The sequence below is a fragment of the Clarias gariepinus genome, chromosome 4 (genome assembly GCF_024256425.1).
Source record: "Clarias gariepinus isolate MV-2021 ecotype Netherlands chromosome 4, CGAR_prim_01v2, whole genome shotgun sequence".
Classification (NCBI taxonomy): Eukaryota; Metazoa; Chordata; class Actinopteri; order Siluriformes; family Clariidae; genus Clarias; species Clarias gariepinus.
In genome coordinates, this window is record NC_071103.1 from 38,473,428 (window position 1) to 38,498,315 (window position 24,888).

Here is a 24,888-nt window from a genome sequence, read left to right on the forward strand (position 1 = left end):
ACAAACAAACAGAATTAACAAGGTATAATGACGTAGCTGACCCTTGATGCATTCCAAACACACCCCACCAACCCCTACCCAGTACAAAACAAGTTATACTGATCAAGCCCCACATTCCATAAATACATCCTTTCTGCACAATCTCTACACCCATGAGGTGATCTTTCATGACCAACCCCTACACCCTACAAACACATCTTTCCTGACCAGACCTTACTCCCTAATAACCCATCCTTCCTGCACAAACTTTAAACCCTCCAGGTTGACCTTATATGACAAATCCCAACACCCCACCAACGCATCTTAATGATCATCACCTACAGCCTACAATCTGATCTTTTATCACCAAACTTACACTTTACAAATCCATCTTTTCCAACTATACCCTACATTCTACAAACCGATTGCTACATGACCAACTCCTATACCTTACAAACCTGTGTTTCTTGGCCAACCCCTAAACACCAAAATTCGATCTTTCATGACCAACCCCTTTACACCACAAACTCATCTTTCATGACCAGTCCCATGTCCCTGTACCATTTTACCTACACACAACTCTGCACCCTACCGGTTGACCTTCATAACCAACCTCTACACCCTACCGTACAAACCCATCTTTTATAACCAAACCCTACAGACTACAAGTTGATCTTGTATGACCAATCCCTACACCCAACAAACCCATGTTTTCAGGCTGAACCTTATATCCTACAAATCCATTCCTACATGACCAACCCTTACAGCCTAGAAATCCATCTTTTATTACCCCTAAATCATTTAAAAATGTATTTCATGACCAACGCAATTACCTTACAAACCAGCCTCTACCCTATACAAACCCATCCTTCCTGCAAGAACCCTACAAGTTGATCTTTTCTGACTAAATCCTACTCTCTACAAACCTATTCACCTACAAATTCATCATTTTTGACCAAATTACATACCATACAAACTCATTCAACAACTGTAACCCATAAATCTACGCTTCCTGCAGAATCCCTATACCCTATAAATAAATCTTTCATGACCAACCCTTTCATTCTACAAACACTTGTTTCACGACCATCCTCTATACTGCACAAACCCATATTTCATGTCCAACCCCTGAACCCTACAAACCTATTCCTACATGACCACCCCTACACCTACAAACCCATCATTTCTGATGAGACCCTACATCCTACAAACCCATTCTTACATGACCAACTGGTATACTGTACAAACTCATTCAACAACGATATCCTACTGTATACAGTATATCAGTCCTTCATGAACACCCCATACATCTTACAAACCCATCCCCTACGTATACTCTACTGTTTAAACCATCATTCATGACAACCCCATACCCAACAAACTCATTCTTCATGATGTATCTATAAGCATACAAACCAGAAGCATGTTCTTCCTCACCAACACCTACATGCTACAAACCAGTCTATCCTGCACAACCTCTATATCATACACTCATATATTACATAAGCACAACTGTACATTTCTCACCCAATACACTTTTCTTTCATTTTTGTAATCAATCTTCAGACACTTACACCACAAATGCTCTTAGTTGGCACACATGCCCCTTAAAAAAAAGAAAAGAAAAAATTTATATATATATGTGTGTGTTCAGTCCCTTTACCCTTTCCACAAAATCCTCATGGTTGACCTCGTCACCGTACAAACCAGTTGTCGCCAAGGTTTTTGCTGCACTTTATATATATTTTCCTCTATTTTTTGTCTGAGGCGAAAGAGAATCCAGAGTCTGTACAGCCTTCAAAATAACGAACTCTCAAAGTCTGCTGAAACTGGAACAAGTGTGTGTGTGTGTGTGTGGAGGAAAAGAGGTCTGCTGTTTCTTATAGCTGTAGAATTTCTGTGCTGCTCTCAGACTTGTCAGAGTGCCTCGTGCAGGAGTGAGACAGAAGGAAGAAAGCAAAAACAAGTCTGACCAGTTGGAGGTTGTCAAGACTTTCGCCTGACAGCACAGCAAACAAGAACCCCTACTAAAAATTGGCAGGCTAAATCTCTGGTGATTTCATTCAGCTCAGTACAGACTGCAGTGTGTGGCAGATCTGGGGGTAAAAAAAAAAAAAAAAAAAAGAAAAGGGAAGGGAAAAAAAGGCAAAAAAAAAAAAAAACAGCATTTGGTCTGAGTTGGAAGTGTATCCTACCTTGATTTCGGTTAGCAACACCTAGAGATGAAACGTTCTGCCGGACTGTATGCAATCAGGAGAAACGAGGATTTGTTAGAATGGACCTTATTGTGTAAATCAGATCAGATGCACTAAAAAAAGGATCTAGGTTGGATCAGGTGGACACAGACACGGCTACACACACACACACACACACACACACACACACACACACACAGCTATGGCTTGGGTTCTGCAAAACTCTCTTGCACAACAGGGAACCACCAAGCCTGACAGAAAACAAGCAGTAGATGCATCCCAAAACCAGTCGACATGTTTATTGTATGTAATTTGACATGTTTTATGGCTTTCTTGGCATTAGATGGGATGCTTTTTTTGTTTTTTTTTTCTTAAAAAAAAGAGAGGGAGAGAGTAAGGTGATGACCTAGTGTCGATGTGTTTTTGCGATGCTAGCCGAGATCGCTATGTTGATCTGCATGCCGGGCGCAATGTGTGGCTCTATATTTAGCAAACCTGCACTTCAATTTATCAAATTGATTATTCAATCGATATCTAATTACGCGACATTTCTGGAAGAAAGAATAACAATGAATTAGCAGAGTGAGAAGGCGCCGGTGGGCGCTAATGACGGATCTTCGTAATTACATACAATTCTTCATTTCCTCCGAGAGAGGGCGGAAATGCTGGATGACTAGGGATGAAGAAATCTGCTGTCAAGCTCCGGAGCATGAGAAATCCCCTGTTTTACCCTGTTCTGTCCATTCTCTCTGTCACATTAGGAGCTAATAATCATGAATTTCCTCATGCTTGAACTGTACTGTGTATGTTTTTACAATACCAGTGCAGTGTGGAGGAAATCCAGGTCCAATGTGTTTAGTGCAATGTGGTGTTTAGTACTGTATGCACCTGATGAATGAACTCATGGTTACAACAGAATGTCCTTTCTATCAGATCAAGCTTCGACTGAATTTAAATTAATAATACTTTAAACATGTGATTAGTGAAGTGTCAAGTATAGTTGATGCTAATTCTGTAAATATTTAAGAAGTGTAGGGTGTAAGCTAGTATCTCCTTTCCGTTAGACTGCTTTAAAATTCAAAACTGACCATTTTTTAACATATACAGACAAAAAAGATGGCACCATTTTAACATGCCCTTGTCAAATTCAAATGTGCTCATGACTCTAAGAATATTTAGCTTTTTAAAGTTCCACTGAACATTTTGAGTCCCTATTTTGTGTTGAAAAATCTATCAAAGATGAACTGATTAAGCCATCTCTACCATTTGGTTGAGGTGTGCTATGCGAAAGAAATCCACTAGATGTCACTGTGTCTTTAAATGTTATGATTTTTAAAATGCCTCTTAGCATATCACGAGAAATAGTTTAGTTCCACTTCCACACAAAAAATTATCATTTTCTGCGACACTTTCGGATTTGTTTGGTATTCATACATTTACCATGAAGCAACTTCTCAACTATTTGGAAAGGCATTTTTTTTTTTTTTTAAGTCAAATTTTTAGCTATTTACTATTTTAAAAAGTATATATAGGGTTTACTATTTTGCTAGTTTCTTACATTCCTAGCAACATTAGGTAAATGACTGCAGATCATCTAGCGTATTTTTTTTTTCTTGCTTGAATTCTTTAAATCTGATCAATTGGCCAGCCCCGCCCACTAGCTAGCACTACCCTGACGTAGTGAGAGCTTCCCATCCCAGCAAATGATTCAAACCAAGTGAACTGGGAAGGGCGTGTTAAAAACATACAGACATCACTTATAGAAAAAGAAGTTAAAAGTTGTTAAAGTAGTTGATCAATGCAGGAAAAATGTTGAAGCAGCTGAATCTGAAGGAAAGAGAAACACTGCTTGTTTTTATCCCATTGCTGTAAAGCAGAGAGGACACACTTAACCGTTCAACCTCATTCTCACGACACGCTGAACATAAAGTGTTTACGACGTATTGCATTCCGAAACACACTGCTCACACTTAAGGGCTAGACATGAAAAAGAAAAGCCAATAAAATAAAATAAAAAAATACATTTTGAAGCTGATTAGTTCTTACACTTCTGTTTGCTTTGTTCATTTTTGCTGCATAAAAAAAAATAATAAAAAAACAGGTAAAATCGGCTAAATGAGCAGTGACTGCGTTTAATCAGCGCCCCTCCTTTAATGAAATGCAATCCCGTACAGCGCCTTAAAATATTAATTTTGCCCTAATACGCACACTAGGCAGGTCTCGGCAGGCTTAATAAGCGGGAGATAGAATTGAGAAAAGTCAATAAGGAATTCAATTATGCTTACAGAGAAACTGCTGCGTTCGTTGTGTGTGTGTGGTGTTTTTTTAACACTCGGTTCACGAATGCTCGCGTGTAATCTCGTTGCGCTCAAGGACGCCAATCGCTCGGCTGCCTTTCTCGAGCTTGGGGTGTGTGTTGGGTGGTTTTTGTTCAGTGAACACACACACACACAGACACAAACACTCAGTGAGCTCGGCGAGAGCAAACAATCGCCGGCTGATTGGCGTGTGTGAAGCTGAATGGTAAGTGCGTGTCCTCTGTAAGGGCTTTGTTTTTTCACTAACTTGGAAAAAAAAAATCTGTTTTAATAAATAAATAAATAAATAAATAAATACGATCCACATAATTACTGTGATCCGAACCTGAGCAACCCGTAAGGAGTTAACAATGCATTATTTAAAAAAAAATACCCTAAAGACAGCTCCTGCTGCACGTGATCCGGAGCGTAAAAGTAATTTGCGTGAGAAGACAATTTCGTTTGCACCACATCACACGTGAAAGTGCGTCACAGACCTTTGTAAGGCGGGCGCTAATCGATATACACACTGACACTGGTACAGATTCAGGGCTTTATTCAGAGATCATACACGCACTACTGTGATAGTTAATTATTGTGCATGAATCAATTTCTAAGAATTAACAGTGAAAATGTAAAAAATCATAAAAAAAATAAAAAAAGTAAATGTGTGACGATTTTACAAACTCTGATTCGTATCTCATGGCTTCATGAAGTTGTGTTGGAATGTCATATTAAAATAAATAAAAAAAATAAATAAATAGATGAAATGCAAAATAAAAGCATGTGCTATATCAAGCCGCTGCGGAATGATCGTTGACACAGTATTGTTTAATTAAACCCATGTGATAATTATAATTTGCACTGTTTAAGCAGCAATACATCTCACAGCAACTCAGTCTTATTTTCTCTTCCTGTCTTTTAGTTTTTCTTCGTTTCCTTCTTTATTTTTATTAAACGACAGGTGGCTTGCGTTAGAAAGCAGTGGTCCGGACGCTGGTGAAAAACATCATCTTGAACGCCTTAGACTCGACTACTGGGGCGGATAACGACACATGGACGAGGTTAATTAATTAAATTAAAAGCGAGAAAATAACCTCAAGCATAATAAGTGTATAAGCCGACTCTGAATACTCGGAAGTTTCCCCGCAAAAAAAAACAAAAACGCTGACACCGCTTTTCAACTCAAGTCTCTGAATACGGCCCTGTGTTTGTACGCAGCTCTGAATTAAAACAAATAAAAAATATTTAACTGTTTAAATATTTTATATTTATTTTGAACTCTGTACTAAATCCTGACATATTTCTAATCTCTAACCATGTTTATGCAGATCTGCAAATCTATTAGCCCCCCTTAGCTGAGCAATACATATATAATTAGTATATATGTATAGTATACAGTATATAATTAGTATATGTGTATATAGTTATACTGTACACATAGAAATCACAACTCCATTTTAGCTACAACATACAATAGCTATATCTATAAACATAAAATTTTAACAATTGTTTATGTTTTGCAATTTAGCAATATATCACAATAGCTTTCACTAAAAAATCAGTTCTCTAATTGGTATAAAGGTGCACGGTGTATGAGTGTCGGTGGAAAGGCAGGCTGTGTGTGCATGTACACACGAGTATGAATCGTGTGTGTGTATGAACAGCAGGAGCAGCTCAGTGGGGAACGTGGAAAGAACATGCAGCGCATGCAAGAACCTCACAGTTACACACATTTACACAACACACGCATACACAGATATATATATATATATATATACACACACAATAATAATGACGAGTGAAGGACTGGGGAAAATGGAAGGACGTCCACTTGGGTGTTCACCGTCATTCATTTCTTTTCCTTATCAGTTGTAAGTAATACGTCTGGCACTCTCTGCACGAGGATTTGTCTCCAAGACCTATTTAAACGTACTCATGGAAGCTCCAGTTACACTGACTTAGACCTGCTAGACAATTACTGAGAATATTTACAGGAAACAGAGATTCATAACACCGTATCTTTATATTGATCAAGAGTCCTACAGTATGTGAGATATCAGATGCAGAAATATTACTCTCTTATATGTTTGCCTTTTAGAGAAATTTAGGAGTTTAAACGTGTTTATACGAGGGGCGTTCAAAATCAACCCAGGACTTTTGATTTTGCAGAATAACAGAACACAGTTATGCGAGTAAAAACTCCCTTTACTTTCTCAGTACGCTGGAGCCATGACCAGAAACGCTGGCCTCCCAGGAACTCCTTTAATGACCTAATGTGAAAATGTCTTGGAGCAAGGTCAGGACTGCACGGAGGATGTGACAATAACTCCCAGTCGAGTTTCTATAATCTATAAAGATCTGGCGTTCCACTCACTGAATGTTCACGGGAACGCCTAAGAGTCTCATCATCCGTACTCTGCTTGAAGTCTTCACCAGAAATTCAATCACAAGTACATTTCCCGACATTTGTATCTCAACCAAAAGACTTTGAGCCGAATGTACTGATGGAAAGATAACTATAATGTTACTGACAAACCCTAAAGAATAGCAAGTTTATAACAGGAAGTGTGTTCTCATTTTGATGTTCAGAAATATCCAGAATCATATACTTCACGTTTAAACATCCAAATCAAAAGCCAGTGAAGCACATCAAGCACATGTGCGGAAGCCGACTCTGAATACGGGGAACTTTCCATGCATTAACATTACTTTTTAATTTTTAAACATAGCCCTGTTGTTGGATAAAGAAATAAACTCTCGCTTCGCTGATCATCTGTCTCTGTCTCGTCACCTAAGATAAAGATCAGTAACAGCGTGTAAACCCAAACACCAGCTTCATCATCATCATCATCATCATCATCTCTTCGCTTCATCCACATCGACGGAGAAATAATGCCTCATTTCTGCTATGTCAGATTCTTATTACATAAGTCTATTTATTCTGTTATTCCATCATTTAAACATCACAAATCTTTGCCTGAGGTGGTGCGCAGAGTGTCTAAGCCTTAGCTTGTTTGTTTTTTGATGATGAGACAGCACAGGAGAATCACAGACATTATGATAGCTGACATCTGCTTACAAACTGAATCGATAGAGATTAGATCTGTTTCACATGAGAGTCTCCTGAAAAACTGAGGACTGTTTTATTTTTTAAATGCTTTGCTATGCCTTCTTCAAGTTAAGGTGCTACAGTAAAGTGACAAATAATATAATTGCAGGGAACAAAAATCCTTTTTATGGTCTATTTTGGACTTTTACAGGTTTTTCAATGACGAGGACGATTACTTCTTTGAACCTAAAATTTTTGTACATCCATGAGCTCATCATAAATATGATGTAATGATTGCATTTCCATGAAATATACCTCCATTTAAGGAAAAAAAACTGCATTAAAAGACTAAGGATTCGCCTTCTTCCCGACCTTTGACCCCTACATCTTGATATTTTCTCACCTCGGGGTGATCCCCTGGGAATGAAACCTAATTTTCGAGGCAGGAAAGCTGTTATAATAATAATGCAGAGATTTCTCATTCAAATTAAATATTAAATCCGGTCAGTAGAAGCAAGCTCGCTGAACAAGTCTCCATCCGGTATGTGGTTTTAACTTTCTCCTCCGCTTCCACAGCTACGATTCCCTACTTCCTGACATTATTAAAGGAGATATTTACCAGACCGGTGCTATTACTGAGTGATTTTCTGTGATAGTGAAAAGGAACAAACACGACTCCCGCAAAGGGCCGGAATTGAATCGGCGCCGCGTGTGGAGAACGGAGGCGTGTTTGCGCACCCTGCAGAGAATGATCCAGAAGAATCCCCATGAGGACGGCGGTTTGATGTTGAAACAGCTGGTCTCTGGATGCACTTTGACTCGCTCGATATTTCTCTGGCTGCTGTTCTGCTATTGAGCCTCCCAGCTGCTGTAACTCGAGGCCCCCGGCTGGACTAGATAATGCCGCATTGCTCATATTAAAATGACCTTTTCCTCATCGTGCTTGTGGAGACGGCTCGGGCTTCAATAAGCGTCTGTGTCCACGTGTGTGTGTGTGTGTGTGTGTGTGTGTGTGCCATTTATTTATAATGCATACAAAAAAGAGAAAATTGTATGCATGGGACGGCCGGCTTTAATATCACCTCACAAAAGCACATGGACAGGAGCTAAGCTAGCTTAACTAAGCTGTAATTAACACTCGCCTTGAACAAAAAGTGCACAGATGAGGATTTTCTTTCTTTTTTTTTTGTAATCCTTTGGGCCTTTTGAAAAACTGGATCAGCTAAACTCAAAGCGTTGTCACATTTTCTACACTGAATAAAGGCACACACACACACACACACACACTAGAAGCAGAAATGTGCCTGACTCTTACTGGTGGAAATAATTATTCTGGATGTTCATGCAGATTTGGTTCACAAAAAAAAAAAGCGCTGTGTTTTAAATTAAGCATGTTTATATATGTAATGTATACGCTCTCTATATAATTACTATGCATACACTGGGGGGGAAATACACTGGGGCTTGTTTGTTTTTAATATAAAAATGCTCTGCGATTATTTTTAAAGCAATGTTTTTAAACAGCTGCCGCAGGATTATGGTTCATGATGCTCACAAAATTAAATCTTTTATCTAAGCTATAAAAATATGTCCAAAATGCTGTTGGGAGGTGAGATGGTGCACTCCCCTCTTATGTGGAGTACCTCAGGGCTCGGTTCTTGGACCTATACTGTTCCCTTTGTTTATTTTACCACTAAGTTTTATTATCAATAAATATAACTTGTCAAACTCTTCAAAACGTTCACATATTACTCCTGTCCTTCAACCTCTTTTTTGGCTTCCAGTGAGTTTTAGAGTCCAAATTAAAATGTTATTATTTGTTTTTAAGTTTCTCAATGGCTTAGCTCTAGCATATTTAACTGAACTGGTTTGTGTACAGAGCCACAGTCGGCCACTTAGGTCGTTGAATCAGTTGATGCTGGAGCTGCCCCGGTCAAAACGCAAGCACTGGGGGAATCAGGCATTCGCTGTGGCTGCCCCCAAACTGTGGAATAATCTGCCTAATGAGCTCCGATCTGTTACAAATCTTTCCACTATAAATTGAAGACTTATCTTTTCTCCCTGGCATTTAACACAGATTAGCGGCGTTTTATTGGTTTCACTGTTGTCCGATTTTACTGTTTTTCTTTTGCTGTTCTTATGTGTAATTATTTCTTTTTAATGTTTCCTTTTATTGTGTGTTTTTATGTTTTCTGTTTACTTTGTAAAGTAGTTAGGTCAACTTTTTCTCCACATCAAAAGATGTCATCCTTTTCATTGTTCCCTGGTGCTCATATTTTTGCATTGCTACTGTAAATCGTCAACAATATGCTAGAGGCTTGTTCCTAAAATTTCTTCCCAGAACTCCTTCCCTCGAGTTGCTTACAATGCTTATTCCCTAGACTTGTTCCCCAGATTTGCTCCCTTGACTCCTTTCCTAGACACCTTTCCTAAGCATGTTCATTAGAATCCTTTCCTAGACTTTTCTCTAGACTCCTTCTCTCGATTCTTTCCCTAGACTTGCTCCCTGGACTCCTTCCCTAGACTTGCTCCCTAGACTACCTCCCCAGACATGTTTCCTAAGCATTGTATTAGAATTATTTCTCTTTAGACTCTTTCTCTTCCGCCTTAGACTTCTATGTACTTGTTCCCTAGACTTGTTCCAAAAACGTTTTCTCTAGACTCCTTACCTAAACTTGATCTCTAGACTCCTTTCCTAGAATCTTTTCTTAGACTTGTTCCCAAGACTTGCTCCCCAGATGTCTTCTGTTGGCTTGTTCCCTAGACTCTTTCCCTAGACTCTTTCGTTAGTAATATTTCCTAAACCCTTTCCCTAGACTCCTTGCTGGGTAACCTCTTAAGACCCTTTCCTTAGTGCTCTAGACTCCTTCCACATACTTACACTTTTTCCTCAGACATGCACCCTAGATTCTTTCTATAGACTTGTTTACTAGACCCGTTTCTTGGGCTACTTCCCTAGGCTTGTTCCCAAAATTAATTTTCAACTTTATCTCTTCGTCACACTACTTTCTCCAGTTCTACATAAATTGACTTTAATGTTTTTAATCAATCACAACGTGCAATATACACTGGTATTCCCACTTGTTTTCTCTCTGCTGTTAAAGGACGAACTAACTGAATTTCAGAAATGAATATCGGACACCAAGTGGACCTGATGAGCGCAAGCCAGGCGTCATGCACTGCCCCAGATTATTGTACTGGATTTGGTTACTTACTCACTGGACCCACATTATTTGGCACACCTGTAAGAGGAAACAAATGAGAGAGAGAGAATGTTAGCACTGAAAAATTTATAATTTTCACATTTCACTTTATGTTTATTAATACAAGTGATGAACAGCCCCGTCCTTATGGTTTGTTATCCTAATGTGTTCATCTGTTCTGTGTTTCACAGTGATTTGTATATTTCTTCTCTATTGTTTCTCTGTCTTATTGTGAAGCCTCATGAATAGTTATCTTGCCCTAATGTTCCATGTTCCTTCTTCATTGCTTCTTGCTGCACTTTCTGGTTCACCTGTTTTTTTGTTTTTTGTTTTTTAAACACTTTTTTCAGCACACAAAAACATTTATAAGCAATTTATTTTAGCTTATCCACAGACACAAATGGAACAATTACCAACAGTTTGGAAATTTCCTCTGTAACATCTGTTCCATTAGACATAGCAATGCAAATATTCATGGGTACAGCTTATGTGGAAAGATCTTTTATTTTGAATGTGATGTTAAAGAGAACTACGACATACAGCCATGCCCAAAAGTTTTAAGAATTACATAAATATTCATTTGTAAAATATATATATATATATATATATATATATATATATATATATATATATATATATATATCTATATATATATATATATCTATATATTAATTGAAGTCTGCTGCTTTACTGTTTTTAGATGTTTTTGTCAGATGTTACTCTGGTTGACTGATGTATGATTACAGGCATTTCATAAGTGTCAAAGGCTTTTATTGACAATTACAACACAACCGTTTATGCAAAGAACTAATATTTGCAGTGTTGATGCTTCTTTTTAAAAACCTCTGCAATTCGCCCTGGCATGCTGTCAATCAACTTCTGGGCCACACCCTGACTGATGGCGCAGCCCATTCTACCATAATCAGTGTTCGCAGTTTGTCAGAATTTGTGGGGTTTTGTTTGTCCATCCACCTGTTGGGGATCGACCACAAGATCTCAATGGGATTAGGGTCTGGGGAGTTTCCTGGCCATGGACCCAAAATTTTCATGTTTTGTTCCCCTGTTCAACCTGTTTAACCTTTTGATCACTTGTTTGACAAGCTCCGGTTTGACTTGAAGGATACTTGTGTGTGTATATAAAACAGAAAGTGGGATGTTTAGGGAAGTGGGTGGAGCTTAAAGCGTTCTTCAGAAATGGGAAAATGTGTATTTTATTGCCATAGCAGAAAATGTGTCATAGATGTCACACACACACACACACACACACACACACACACACACACACACACACAAACATACTTATGACAGACGCCATGTTCACTTTCTCTTACAGTCTGACACACACACACACACACACACACACACACACACACACACACGGTTCTCTGTAGGAAGAATATGGGGTCACATCAGGATTCACATCACAACTCTTGGGCTTTATCTGATGCCTGTATCGCTCGCTCCGAAACCCAAACACTGTTCCTCACCTGTCAGAGACAATGAAAGGGAAAATGCCAGCAGTCAGAAACCACAGGCTCATGGATAATACAAGAAACGGGAATCACTGATAAATAAATCAACAAGAGTGGAAGAAACAAATGCAAATGTAAAAACAGAAAAAGAAAAACAAAGAAAAAAGAAAAGAGAGAGGAGGTCTATCAGATATTCCAGCATTGTCTTCTGCATAGAAAGACAGAGGAGGAACGAGTGAGTGAGGCAGCTGCGAGCATCGCACCCTTCATCCTGCTCTCTCTCTCTCTCTCTCTCTCTCTCTCTCTGAGCAAAGGAGAAATGTATAAGGGAGAAACAAGGAGAAAAGGGAGGAATAGAGAAAGTACTGTATATAAATCTGAAATGAGGAGAAAAAGGTGAAGAAGCAATGAATAAAGGAGAATGAAGGTGGACAATGTGGAGAAGTAGGAGAGGAGAGGGAAGACGATAGAAAAGAGGATGTGATAGAGGTGTGATGATGTGAAGGAGGCTATGCACAGGAGGAAAAGAAGTGAGAGACAATGGAGGAAGAGTAAAAGGATAGGTGGAGCGAGGGAATGAGAAGAAAGATAAACTAGAGACATAAAAAAGACAAGATGAAGGAAAAACAAGAACGTGAAATACGTAGGGAGAACAAAACTAAAATGGAAAGCAGAAGGAAAAACACAGAAAGAATAGAGAGATGAAGAAGTTTGGGAAGAAGTGAACGGACATGGAGGATAACCAGGTGAAGAAAGATGTAAAGAAAACAAAGGAGAGAAAGAACAAAAAAGGAGAATGCAAAGGTAAAGGGAAAAGGTAACGGAGCTAAAGAGGTAAAATCACAAAACTGATAAAAAAAGAAAAAAGAAAATTAGAAGCAAGAAAAAAAAAAGAAATCAAAGAGGAAGAAATGAAAAGCAGGAACATGGAGAAGAAAATGACAAGAAAACCAAGATGGAGAAGAAAAAAGATGGATAAAACCAAGGAGAAATAAAGTAAGGTTTTATAAGATTGTGTATATGATTGTGTAAAGCTGATTCGCGACAGTGACAATTGTTAAAAGCGCTCTACAAATAAAAATAAATTGAACTGAATTGAATAAGGAAAGGACTAAAGAGAAAATTGAGAGACGGAGGATCAGAAGGAGGAGAAGCAGCAAAGGATAAAAGAACACATGCAGAATAATTCAGGAGAAAATAAAGAAAAGAAGAGAAGAAGAAGATGTGAGAAAAAAAATAATGACAGAAAGGAGAAGCAGGAGGATCTGGAGGAGAAACCAAAATACGGAAAGTACAGAGAAAAAGAGGAAGGTGGAAAATAGGAACACGAGGAGAAAGAGAAATAAAAGGAAATAAATGAGAAAAAAGAAGAGAAGAAGCAAAGGAGAGGGAACAGCAGGAGAAAATGATTATATGAAGAGGATGTAAGGAGAGGATGTAAGGAGAGGGGGAGATGAAGTGAGAGGACACAGAGGAGGAAAAGAGGAAGATGAGAAATGATACAAATATGAAGGAGGTGAAGATCAGAAGGAAAAATAGGAGGAAGAACCAGAGGAATAAAATAAGTTCATGTGGACATTCAGGAGGAGATAAAGAAGAAAGAGAAGAAGAGATGAAGAGATAATTCAGAAAATCTGAAAAAAGATAAAGAGGAGAAATAAAAGGAAAAAAGCGAATGAAAGTAAAATAAAAAAGAGTAAACATGTAGATTAAGGAGAAGAAGAAGTAAATGAAAAAAGAAAAACAAAGTGAGGGATTGAAAAAAGCAAAAGGAAAAGAAATGGAAAATAAAGAGAAGGATAAAGATGTTATAATTCCTTCCTAATTATCAAGAGAATGAGGCCAAAAAAGAGGAGGAAAAAACTTGGAAAAGGAAACGCAAAGTGAAAATAAGAGGGAAAGGTGGATACATGAGGGACAAAAAAAAATGTGAAAAAAGTAAAGGAGGAGAAATAAGGTAAAGAAGAAGAAGTGGAAGAAGAAAGGATAATAAAATAAAGAAAGATGTAAAGGAGAAGAAATAAGTACCGATGGAAAAGGAACAAGAAAAAGGAAGAGGAGAAGAGAGATGTGACGATGAATGAGAAATACAAGACAGTACAGGGACAAGAGGACACGTAGAGGGAGGAGGAGGACGAGGCGAATGAGGAAGAGGAGGACGAGAAGATGGTGAAGAGAAGGAGAAAAGACTGTGGGTGGTGAGCAGGGACGGTGGAGGAGGAGGTAGAGAAAGAGACACGGGTGGAGGAGAAGAAGAAACACACACACACACACACACACACACACACACACACACACATTTAACCACAGGCTTTTCCCTCTCAGTGTTTATCAAACCTAAGATCTCTTCTCAGCATGTTGTAGTGTGTGTGTGTGTGTGTGTGTGTGTGTGTGTGTGTGTGTGTGTGTGTGTGTGTGTGTGTGTGTGAGCGTGTGTGTGTGTGTGTGTGAGCGTGTGTGTGTTCTTTTTATCTAGAAACAGATGTCAGATATCGAGTGTCGCATCATTAGATTAATTTTCAATCAGCACCTGCTACATGTCACCGCTCGGCTCCACAGAGCTGATGTGATGCATCACCGTGTGTGTGTGTGTGTGTGTGTGTGTGTGTGTGTGTGTGTGTGTGTGTGTGTGTGTGGGAGAGAGAGAGAGAGTCTGTGTTTTACATTTCGTAATCTATATATTTCCTCTCTCTCTCTCTTTCCACACACACACACACACACACACACACACACACACACACACACACACACACACACATATCCACTGTGGGCTCAAACTGAGTCATCAGATGATTGAAGGAGACACTTATTCAGGAAGAGAGAGAGAGAGAGAGAGAGAGAGAGAGAGAGATGAGGATGAGGAAGAGGCGAACAGGAACACAAGAAAATGATCAATTATTGTCTTAAAATTATTTAAAAAAAAACGAGGGGGCTGGATGGAGGAAGACAAAAAACAGAGAGGGACAGAAATTAAAAGAGTTAAGGGAGAGAAATAAAGATAAGATAGAGAGAGAGAGAGAGAAAGAGATGAGCAACAGATGAGACAGATAGGTAAAGAGATGTAGTGAAAGGTAAGGTGAGAAAGAGACATGAAGGAAGAGGACAAATGAAATGTGTTAACAGACAGGGAGAGAGACAGGGGGAAAGAAAGCGAGTAGACTGAGACACGCAGAACTCTGTCTCACCCATAATTCCCTTACAGGCTGCTTTTTATTTTTAGAGAACATTACGAACAGGAGCTGTTCTGTGTTCTCTCGCTTATCGCATTGTTTCTCCTGGGTTTATTTCTGTCCTCCGTGAGTAATACGATGGACAGATGATTGACGTGATCAGTTTGGAGGGACGTGTTTAGTACGACGTGTCGGCATTCTGAGACGATTATTTTTATTTTCACAGTGGAAAAAAAAAAGGTGAAAGACAAAGAGAGCCGAGAGCCGTGAGCGAGAAGTGGGCTTAAGACAACCCGAGGAACTTAACGACGTGTGTGACAGGTTGGTGGACTTGCTGGGGCTGATGGGTAATGTCGTGTGTTGGAAGTATACTCCGAACACATGTCTAATGTCAACCGGCGAAATGACACACGCTATATTTCCCAGCATGCTCTGGGACTCTGAGTAGAAAAGACACCGGAGTGCGAGAGCACGGATGAGGGGAGACGACATGGCACCTCCGAGCGGTGTGTGTCACTGCGAACGGCTTGAGAATACCTGCCGGCCTCATTAGAAATGTGTGTGTGTGTGTGTGTGTGTGTGTGACCTTCACTTTTGTTTGTCTCATCTGTTTTGTCTCCTTCCGGACAATCCAGGAAGCCTTATCTTCTAAATTCCCCCCCAGGCAAAGTTAGTAATTACTTTTTCGGGGCTGTGTGTGTCTCCTGGCGATCCATCACGCTTCTTTTCTTTTTTTTTTAAACCAGGTAAGAGAAGAGGACGTGCCGATCCTCCGCCGAGAGGACGCTTTAGTCATTCAGGAGTTTCCTCAGGAGGACAATTACACACCGAGAAAGGTAGGACTCGAGCTGTGTGGCTCACCGACACCTGAACGAAGTGTGGAGTCAAGGGTGGAGTCAGGGGCGGAGTCAAGGGAGCGGAGTCAAGGGTGGAGTCAAGGGTGGAGTCAGGGGTGGGGTCAGGGGTGGGGTCAGGGGTGGAGTCAAGGGTGGAGTCCGGGGCGGAGTCAAGGGAGCGGAGTCAAGGGTGGAGTCAGGGGCGGAGTCAAGGGTGGAGTCAGGGTGGAGTCAGGGGCGGAGTCAAGGGAGCGAAGTTAAGGGAGCGGAGTCAAGGGTTGAGTTAGGGGCAGAGTCAAGGGTGAAGTCAGGGGTGGAGTCAAGTGTGAAGTCAAGGGTGGAGTCAAGAGTGGAGTCAAGGGTGGAGTCAGGGGCGGGGCTTTTTGATTTATACAGATTGTCCTCACACTGTCTAAATGCATTTCCATAAAATTTGTGATTCTGTAAAGCTGCTTTGTGACACTGGGCATTAATAAAGATTCTACTATATAAAAATTTAACAGAATTTGAAATCGATTTGATATGAACCTTATGCAGGCGTGTAGTAAACAAACGTGGTCATGTGACCTACCGCATAAAAACTGTCCATATCAAGCCATATAAGGTCGAAATAAAATGTAAAAATTCCACAGCAGTGATTAGTTGCATTAAAGATTTTCTTTTTTTTTTTACTGTGTTATACATTATTTATTAATTTAAATTCCCTCCAAAACTCTGTGCTATTGCTCCAGCGTGAACGTCGTCACGGTGAACGGATTTGTATTGAAGGTGTAAAAGTGTGTAATTTCTGACAAGATTCAGAGCCAGGCTCCGGCAAAGACAGAAGAAACAAATATTTGAAAGAGAGATTACTGCACAGAGGAAGATGTGGAGACGCAAAAACAAACAGAGATGTGCCTCAGGGGAGAAAAGAGAGAGAGAGAGAGAGAGAGAGAGAGAGATACAGAGAGAGAGAGAGAGAGAGAAATACAGAGAGAGAGAGAGAGAGAGAGAGAGAGATACAGAGAGAGAGAGAGAGAGAGAGAGAGAGAGAGAGAGAGAGAGAGAGATACAGAGAAAGAGAGATACAGAGAGAGAGAGAGAGAGAGAGAGAGAGAGAGAGAGAGAGAGATAGAAAGAGAGAGAGAGAGAGAGAGAGAGAGAGAGAGATACAGAGAGAGAGAGAGAGAAATACAGAGAGAGAGAGATACAGAGAGAGAGAGATACAGAGAGAGAGAGACAGAGAGAAAGAGATACAGAGAGAGAGAGAGAGAGATAGAGAGAGAGAGAGAGAGAGAGAGAGAGAGATACAGAGAAAGAGAGATACAGAGAGAGATAGAGAGAGAGAGAGAGAGAGAGAGAGAGAGAGAGAGAGATAGAGAGAGAGAGAGAGAGAGAGATACAGAGAAAGAGAGATACAGAGAGAGAGAGATAGAGAGATACAGAGAAAGAGAGATACAGAGAGAGAGAGAGAGAGAGAGAGAGAGAGAGAGAGAGCTGGCACTCAGCAGGTGGAAATGTTAAGCTGAACAAACTGAATAATGAGATAAAGGACGTGACAGAGCTGAGAGGAAGACAAGATGGATGCCGTGGCCTCTGAGACAGACGTGTTAATAACAGCAAAGGGGTTTTACATAAATTACTGTCCCAGTTACAGTTAAGGAAAAAAAGCATACAAGTAAATAAAGAGGGTTTATTGTAAGGTAGGATGTGATGTGATACAGTGTGTTACAGGGTGTTGAAGTGTTTTACAGTGTGTTGCATGTTCAGGAGTGTGTTAAGATGTAGTACAGAGTAATATTGAGTTCAAAAACAAAACAGTGTGATGTAATGCTTTAGACTGTGTAATAGGGTGGTTTGGTGTGACATGGGGCATCACTGTGTGATATTGAGGTCTTATGGTGTATAAACTGTATATCGGGTGTTACAATGTGTTCTAATGTGTTCTAATGTGTTCTAAAGTGTTACAATGTAAAATCTGGATACAGGATGTTACAATGTGATATAAGGTGTTATATCATGTTACAGGGTGTTACATACTGATATAAGGTGCTACAGTATTGTACAGGGTGTTACAGTGTGATATATGGTATTTTATGTGAAACACATCCCAAAACTTCTTTTGATTACAATTTCCCTCCATTTTTTTTCTTTTCCTTAAATCTTGCTCCAAATTAATCATATCTGTCCAAGCATCTCCTGTGCACAGCTTGCTTCTCGTCATTCCAGAAGAATGATTTGATTGTCATGTTTCTAAGCCACTCGAAAAATGGTGAAGTGAATCGTACTCTCTTAAAGTTGTTCCTTTTTAACTGAGATTTTTTAACTGAAGAATGCCTTTATTCTAACCAAAGCTGAAATAAAGCAACTCCAGACCACTACACTGCCACCACCATGCTTCTCTACAGGCATGGTTTTCTCAGGGTGATGCATAATTGTTTTTATGTGAGAAATAGCTTTCAGGACTAAAGGTCTACCTTTATCTCAGTAGCCCCCATATGGATTGGACTGCTTTATTTTCCTGAAGAAGGGCTTTCATCTAGCTGACCTATCATAGTCCAGACATTTAAGGGATATGATAGATTACTAACATATTGCTGTAGGTCACTCAGCAGCTTCCCTAGTTTTCTTCTTGCCCTTCAGTCAAAATTGTTCTCAGTGATGTCACTGAGGTGCCCGTTTTCTCCACTTGTTGATGAGATTCTTCATGGAGTTCCATGTTAAATTTATTGGTAAGGAAATACATCTTTTTAAGCACTATGAGGACCATGGCTTTATCAGTCAGATAAAACCAAGAAGATGTCAAACAAAGCCAATGGAAAAAGCTGATCTTGTTATTTACCGGCCAACACACAGTACTGGTGCTGATTATTATTTTTATTTTTATGTTACGTTATACATTATATACATAAAATCTGTGTGGCAAAGATGTTACTTCTGAGGTTTATGCAACATGGAAGTGTTCAATCCTCTAAAAACTATTTTAGAGAGATGATTTTATACAGTATGTGTCCTAAAAATGTCCCATATTTCAGCGTTATACTGTTTCGCTTCAAACAATAATCATTTAAAATGCAAATTATTCATATTTATTCATAACTATTAAATCTAAAACTGGTTTAAGCCTTTAGACGCATAAAATACGCCTAACAATTTGGCATTTTAGGATCATTAGCATCACTTTTTCAGGTTTAGGTCTTTTAATTCGAAATCTAAATTGGCCAAGTTTCATCTGAACGACAATTAAGGTTAAAACATTTGATTTCAAAAAGGTTACGGACACTACAGACATAAAAGTGCATAAAATTGTATTTAGCTTCTTTTTAACTAATAAAACTATAAACGTGTATGCATGTTTGCAAAAAACAAAGCATGGATTGGGAAAGAAGAAGCATTAAGTATTATATAAATTTTTGTTATATGGTCTTTTTTCCAAATTTACTTTTCATCTATAGTAGGTGAGAGACTTTTTGGTACCAGTACCAGTTTCGGCTGTGCGGTTGTTCAGAATCACTTCATCGATGTCACACTTACAGCGTACAACCAGATTTCTTAAAGTTTAGTTTTATTCTTTCATGTTTTATTCTTGTTTCTTTTATTCCCATAAAACATTTCTGTTCATTTTCACTTGGATCCCTTTAGTTGCTGTATCACATTGAAGGTGGGAACAAGTTCTCTGTGTCACATTTTTTTCCACTTCTTATGAGATTTTCTTCTGGACGATACCAGCGAGACAAGGAGACACCTCTGTGATTCATGAATGTCCAACGATGGCGAGAATCAGTCTGACATCTGCCTCTCCGCTCTAATATGTGCTAATTAAAGCCCGGAATTCAGTGCTGATGTGAGCGTGAACCATCACTCACTCTTGATGCCTCTGCCAGCTCCACATGTGACAGCGGCTCCTTTCCTATCACGCCGTGATCATGTGATTCCAAGTTCGGCTAGAAGGTTACTATAGAAACGATACAATATGAGAAGACGTGCACTGAGATAAATCTGTGATGTGCTGTCAGAGACGTTGTTATAGAAAATTGATACATTCCTTGTCTTTTGACCAATCAGAATCCAGAATTCGACATCGCTGTGTTATAGTAATATCTGCATATTAGAGCAAACAACGCATTCCAGTACAGCAAGACCGACTGCATGCATACTCCAGAGAAATCCAATTTTGCTATTAAACTAAGTTTGCTCTTTTCATAACCAGATGCGCTTGCTTGATTTGGATGAAATGCGTGTTTATATTTTGTGTGAATTTTATTCTATCGCTTGTGGTTAAACAGAGCCGTGAATTATTCTTCCAGCACACACTCATGCAAATGCAGTTCTGTCCTCATCACTGATGCTAAACACATGCTTCCTTTGGCCAGTGTGGAATTTATGCCTTATCTCTTTTTAAACTATCGTGCATAACCATGCCAGGGTCCCTGAGGGGTGATTAGGTTACAGCTTACAGCACATTAAAGATAAATAAATAAATAAATAACTGGGTTTAACCCCAATTTTGTATTTTTTGAGCCAGTCAGAGTGGGACGTTGCTGGTGTGTTTCAGATCATTGTCCTGCTTCATAAACCAAGTGCGCTTGAGTCTGAGGTCACAAACTGATAGCCAGACATTCTCCTTTAGGATTTTCTGTTAGAGCGCAGAATTCATGGTTTCATCAATTACGGCAAGTCGTCCAGGTCCTGAAGCTGCAAAGTCCCAGACCATCACACTACCACCACCATGTTTGACAGCTGGTACGATGTTCTTTTAATAAAACGTTGTGTTAGTTTTACACCAGACGTAACAGGACACACCTTCCAAAAAGTTCAACTTTTGTCTCTTTTTGGTCAAAAGTGGCTTTCGCCTTGAAACTCTCCTATAGATGCCATTTTTGTCCCCAGTCTCTCTTTCTTATTGTCGAATCATAAACACTGATCTTTACTGAAGCAATGAAGCCTGAAGTTCCTTAGATGTTGTTCTGGGTTCTTTTATGAGCTCCTGGACGAGTTGCTGTTGTGCTCTTGGAGTAATTTTGGTCGGCCAGCCACTGCTGGGAAGGTTCACCGTTGTTACAAGTTTTCTCTATTTGTGCATAATGGACACTTAAAGACTTGGATTTGTAACCCTTTCCAGACTGGCACATGTCAATTACTTTGTTTCTCGTGTGTTCTTGATTTCTTTTTTATATCATACTATTTTAATTCGATCGTTAAGCATGCTTTACCTTGTCAGACAGATTCTTTTTAAGTGATTTTTTTTATTTAACATGTCCGGCCTGGGTGTGAAATCACAGTTCATTCATGATTTAGCAAGGGAGCAATTACTTTTTCACATAGGGTCAGGTAGGTTTGGCCAGTATATATACAGTGTATACACTCACCTAAAGGATTATTAGGAACACCATACTAATACGGTGTTTGACCCCCATTCGCCTTCAGAACTGCCTTAATTCTACGTGGCATTGATTCAACAGGGTGCTGAAAGCATTCTTTAGAAATGTTGGCCCGTATTGATAGGATAGCATCTTGCTGTTGATGGAGATTTGTGGGATGCACATCCAGGGCATGAAGCTCCCGTTCCACCACATCCCAAAGATGCTCTATTTGGTTGAGATCTGGTGACTGTGGGGGACATTTTAGTACAGTGAACTCATTGTCATGTTCAAGAAACCAATTTGAAATGATTTGAGCTTTGTGACATGGTGCATTATCCTGCTGGAAGTAGCCATCAGAGGATGGGTACATGGTGGTCATAAAGGGATGGACATGGTCAGAAACAATGCTCAGGTTTACGCCAAATTCTGACTCTACCATTTGAATGTCTCAACAGAAATCGAGACTCATTAGACCAGGCAACATTTTTCCAGTCTTCAACAGTCCAATTTTGGTAAACTCATGCAAATTGTAGCCCTTTTTTTCCTATTTGTAGTGGAGATGAATGGTACCCGGTGGGGTCTTCTGCTGTTGTAGCCCATCCGCCTCAAGGTTGTGATCAGCTTGAATCAGTCGGCCCATTCTCCTCTGACCTCTAGCATCAACGAGGCATTTTCGCCCACCGGACTGCCGCATACTGGATGTTTTTCCCTTTTCACACCATTCTTTGTAAACCTTAGAAATGGTTGTAAATGAAAATCTCAGTAACTCAGCAGATTGTGAAATACTCAGATTGTGAAAATTGCTTAAATCCATTCTGACATTTAGTTTGGAGTTCAGGAGATTGTCTTGGCCAGGACCACACCCCTAAATGCCCAGGGGTATCTCAGTGGTTAAGGCATTGGACTACGGTTCAGAAGATCCAAGGTTAAAACCTCACAACCACAAGTTGCTACTGGTGGGCCCTTGAGCACGGCCCTTAACCCTCAACTGCTCAGATATGTAATGAGATAAAAATGTAAGTCGCTCTGGATAAGAGCGTCTGCCAAATGCCTAAATGTAAATGCATTGAAGCAACTGCCATGTGATTGGTTGATTACATAATTGCATTAATAGGAAATTGAACAGGTGTTCCTAATAATACTTTAGGTAAGTGTATATATATATATATTGGTGAGGGGTAACTATTAGTAAGAATATGGACAGCTTGTTTTTTGTAGCTAAAAAAAAATAAAAAACTCATTATGTTTAGTTACCCCATACACCTTCTGTATGCTAGCACGAAGATCATTACTCCAAAAACAGCAGAGACAGTAAGTGTAAAGTGAAAGAAGAATCTGTTATCCTGCAAGTCCTTCTTTTTCAATGTTTTCGAAAAGTCCAGGATATGAGAAAGGTGGAACATATTGTCTATAAAACGACGTGTTTTAGGGCTTGAGACAAAATGTCTGCACTTTCCTCACTTCCCCTGCAGAAATGGCCTGTCACGGCTAATTTACAGACCCATCACTCGTCTTCACGTTCTCCAACACGGAGGGCAAACATGGCCTCCCTACAGGAAGGGAAAGACACTGATAGCTCCTTGTTTTTCTTTCTCTCTCACCCTTGTCCTCTTACAGACACCCCACACTTTCCTGTGTTGAACGTCTTCAAGCTTTTTGCATCGTACCAGATGATATGTAGCATAAAAATACCTCCTTTTTTGTATGATTTACTCCCACATCTATCCATCTTCCATAAGCTGAAAAAGCAGCGGTAATTGGTTTAAAAAAAAAGTATGACCAGTGCAAGTGCAATGAAAGGTGTATTTATTTATTTATTTTTTATTTTTTTACCTGATATGAGAGAGTGAGTTGTCTTTATTTTGAGAGGACAGACATAGACTGGGCTGCTTTATGGCATTATTAGATTATGTTTGTTTTTTTTATTCTTTCAGCCCTCGCAACTGAGCCATAAAGCGGTACACTCAGAGGCATTAGTGACACTGACACCCAAACCTGTCTGAAAGGATGTTTTATTTCATTTTTAACACCTCTTAGTTTAAATGTCTGTATTTCCAGAGCGCTGATGAGATCCTGGCTATGTAGTCTTCTTAATGAGGTTAAAAAAAAACAGATAATATGGTTATCTATCCAGCATTCCTACAATACATCAGCAGCTTGACATGTCATAACTTATGCATACAACGATACAGAAGTGCTATAGAGTACCTGCAGGTCTGACTGTCACATAGTTCACCGATCACTAAACGAGTTTCCGGAGATCACCCTCCTACAGAATGTAGTTTCCTCTCTAATGCACACACCTGCTCTGTATAATCAGGATGGTTAGCTCTGGAACTAACGTCTGCTGCAGAGTCGGTCTCCAGGTACAGCTGAGGAGTAATCAAATCTCCAACCTTCGGAATACCGCAACATGGCAGCCCACAGTATAACCATGCTAGGACTGCTCTTCAACAGGAAACCAGTCACTGACCTAAAAAATTTCAGACACAGTGGTCGAGTGTGATGCTTAAAATGCCATGACACCGCAGCCAATCCTGACACGAGGAATGAAATGCCATGACAGCCAGTCAGCACCCTTGAAATGCCACGGCACATGAGGTCCAGACGCCATGTTTCAAATGAGACAGAATGAACACCGATCAGGATGTTAAAAATGCTTCAACACATCGCTTCAAATCAGGATGCTTAAAATGCCATAAAAAGAGGATTGTTTTGGGAATAATTCAAATTCAAATTTTATTCCTCTCATACACAGTATGATATGAAGTGAAATGCTTATACGATTGCTGTTGACCTCAATAATACAAAAGAAGGTTCAAAAGAAAGTTTAAGTGCGAATAAGAAAGTTAAAAAAAACTTTTAGATTTACATAATATACAAGCAATGAGACAATGAAAAATACACATAGTAAAATGACTTATATTTAAAATGTAATGTAGTGCAGAGTAGAAAAGTGTCAAGTTATTGGCAGGATAATGTGCAAGGTTGCAGTTTAAGTTCACAGTGTGCAAAAATGTGCAAATGTGCAAATGTTCCATGTGTGAATGTATGTGTGTCCTAGTAAAAAGTAAAAAGTTTGCAGTCCTGAGGTGTGCAAAATGTGCGAGCGTGTGAGTGTTAAGTCCTATGTGGTGTTGTGATTGAGAGCTCGTCTAGCCTGCGGGAAGAAGCTCCTCCTCAGTCTCTTAGTGTTGGCCTTCAGGGAGCGGAAGTGCTTTCCTGACCGCAACAGAGAGAACGCAGAGAATAGCAGAGGTCTTTCAGTATCTTTCTGCCCTTGGTCCAGCACCGTTTGTTGTAGATCTATTGAAGGTTAGGGAGCTCGTGCAGATGATGCGT

General features: G+C 39.6%; 1 protein-coding gene across 4 annotated transcripts in view; it reads right to left on the minus strand.

Annotated features, from left to right (window-relative positions):
* ntng1a (netrin g1a) overlaps positions 1-24,888 on the minus strand; it is a 150,580-nt gene that overhangs the window by 19,193 nt on the left and 106,499 nt on the right. For 2 of the 4 annotated variants that reach the window (XM_053494220.1, XM_053494219.1), the window contains exons 5-6: positions 10,739-10,765; positions 2,175-2,219 (exon numbers count right to left, since the gene is read on the minus strand). In XM_053494220.1, coding sequence (XP_053350195.1) covers positions 2,175-2,219; positions 10,739-10,765 — 72 coding nt within the window. The remainder of the gene's footprint in view (positions 1-2,174; positions 2,220-10,738; positions 10,766-24,888) is intronic. The other 2 variants (XM_053494222.1, XM_053494221.1) reach the window with 1 other exon arrangement.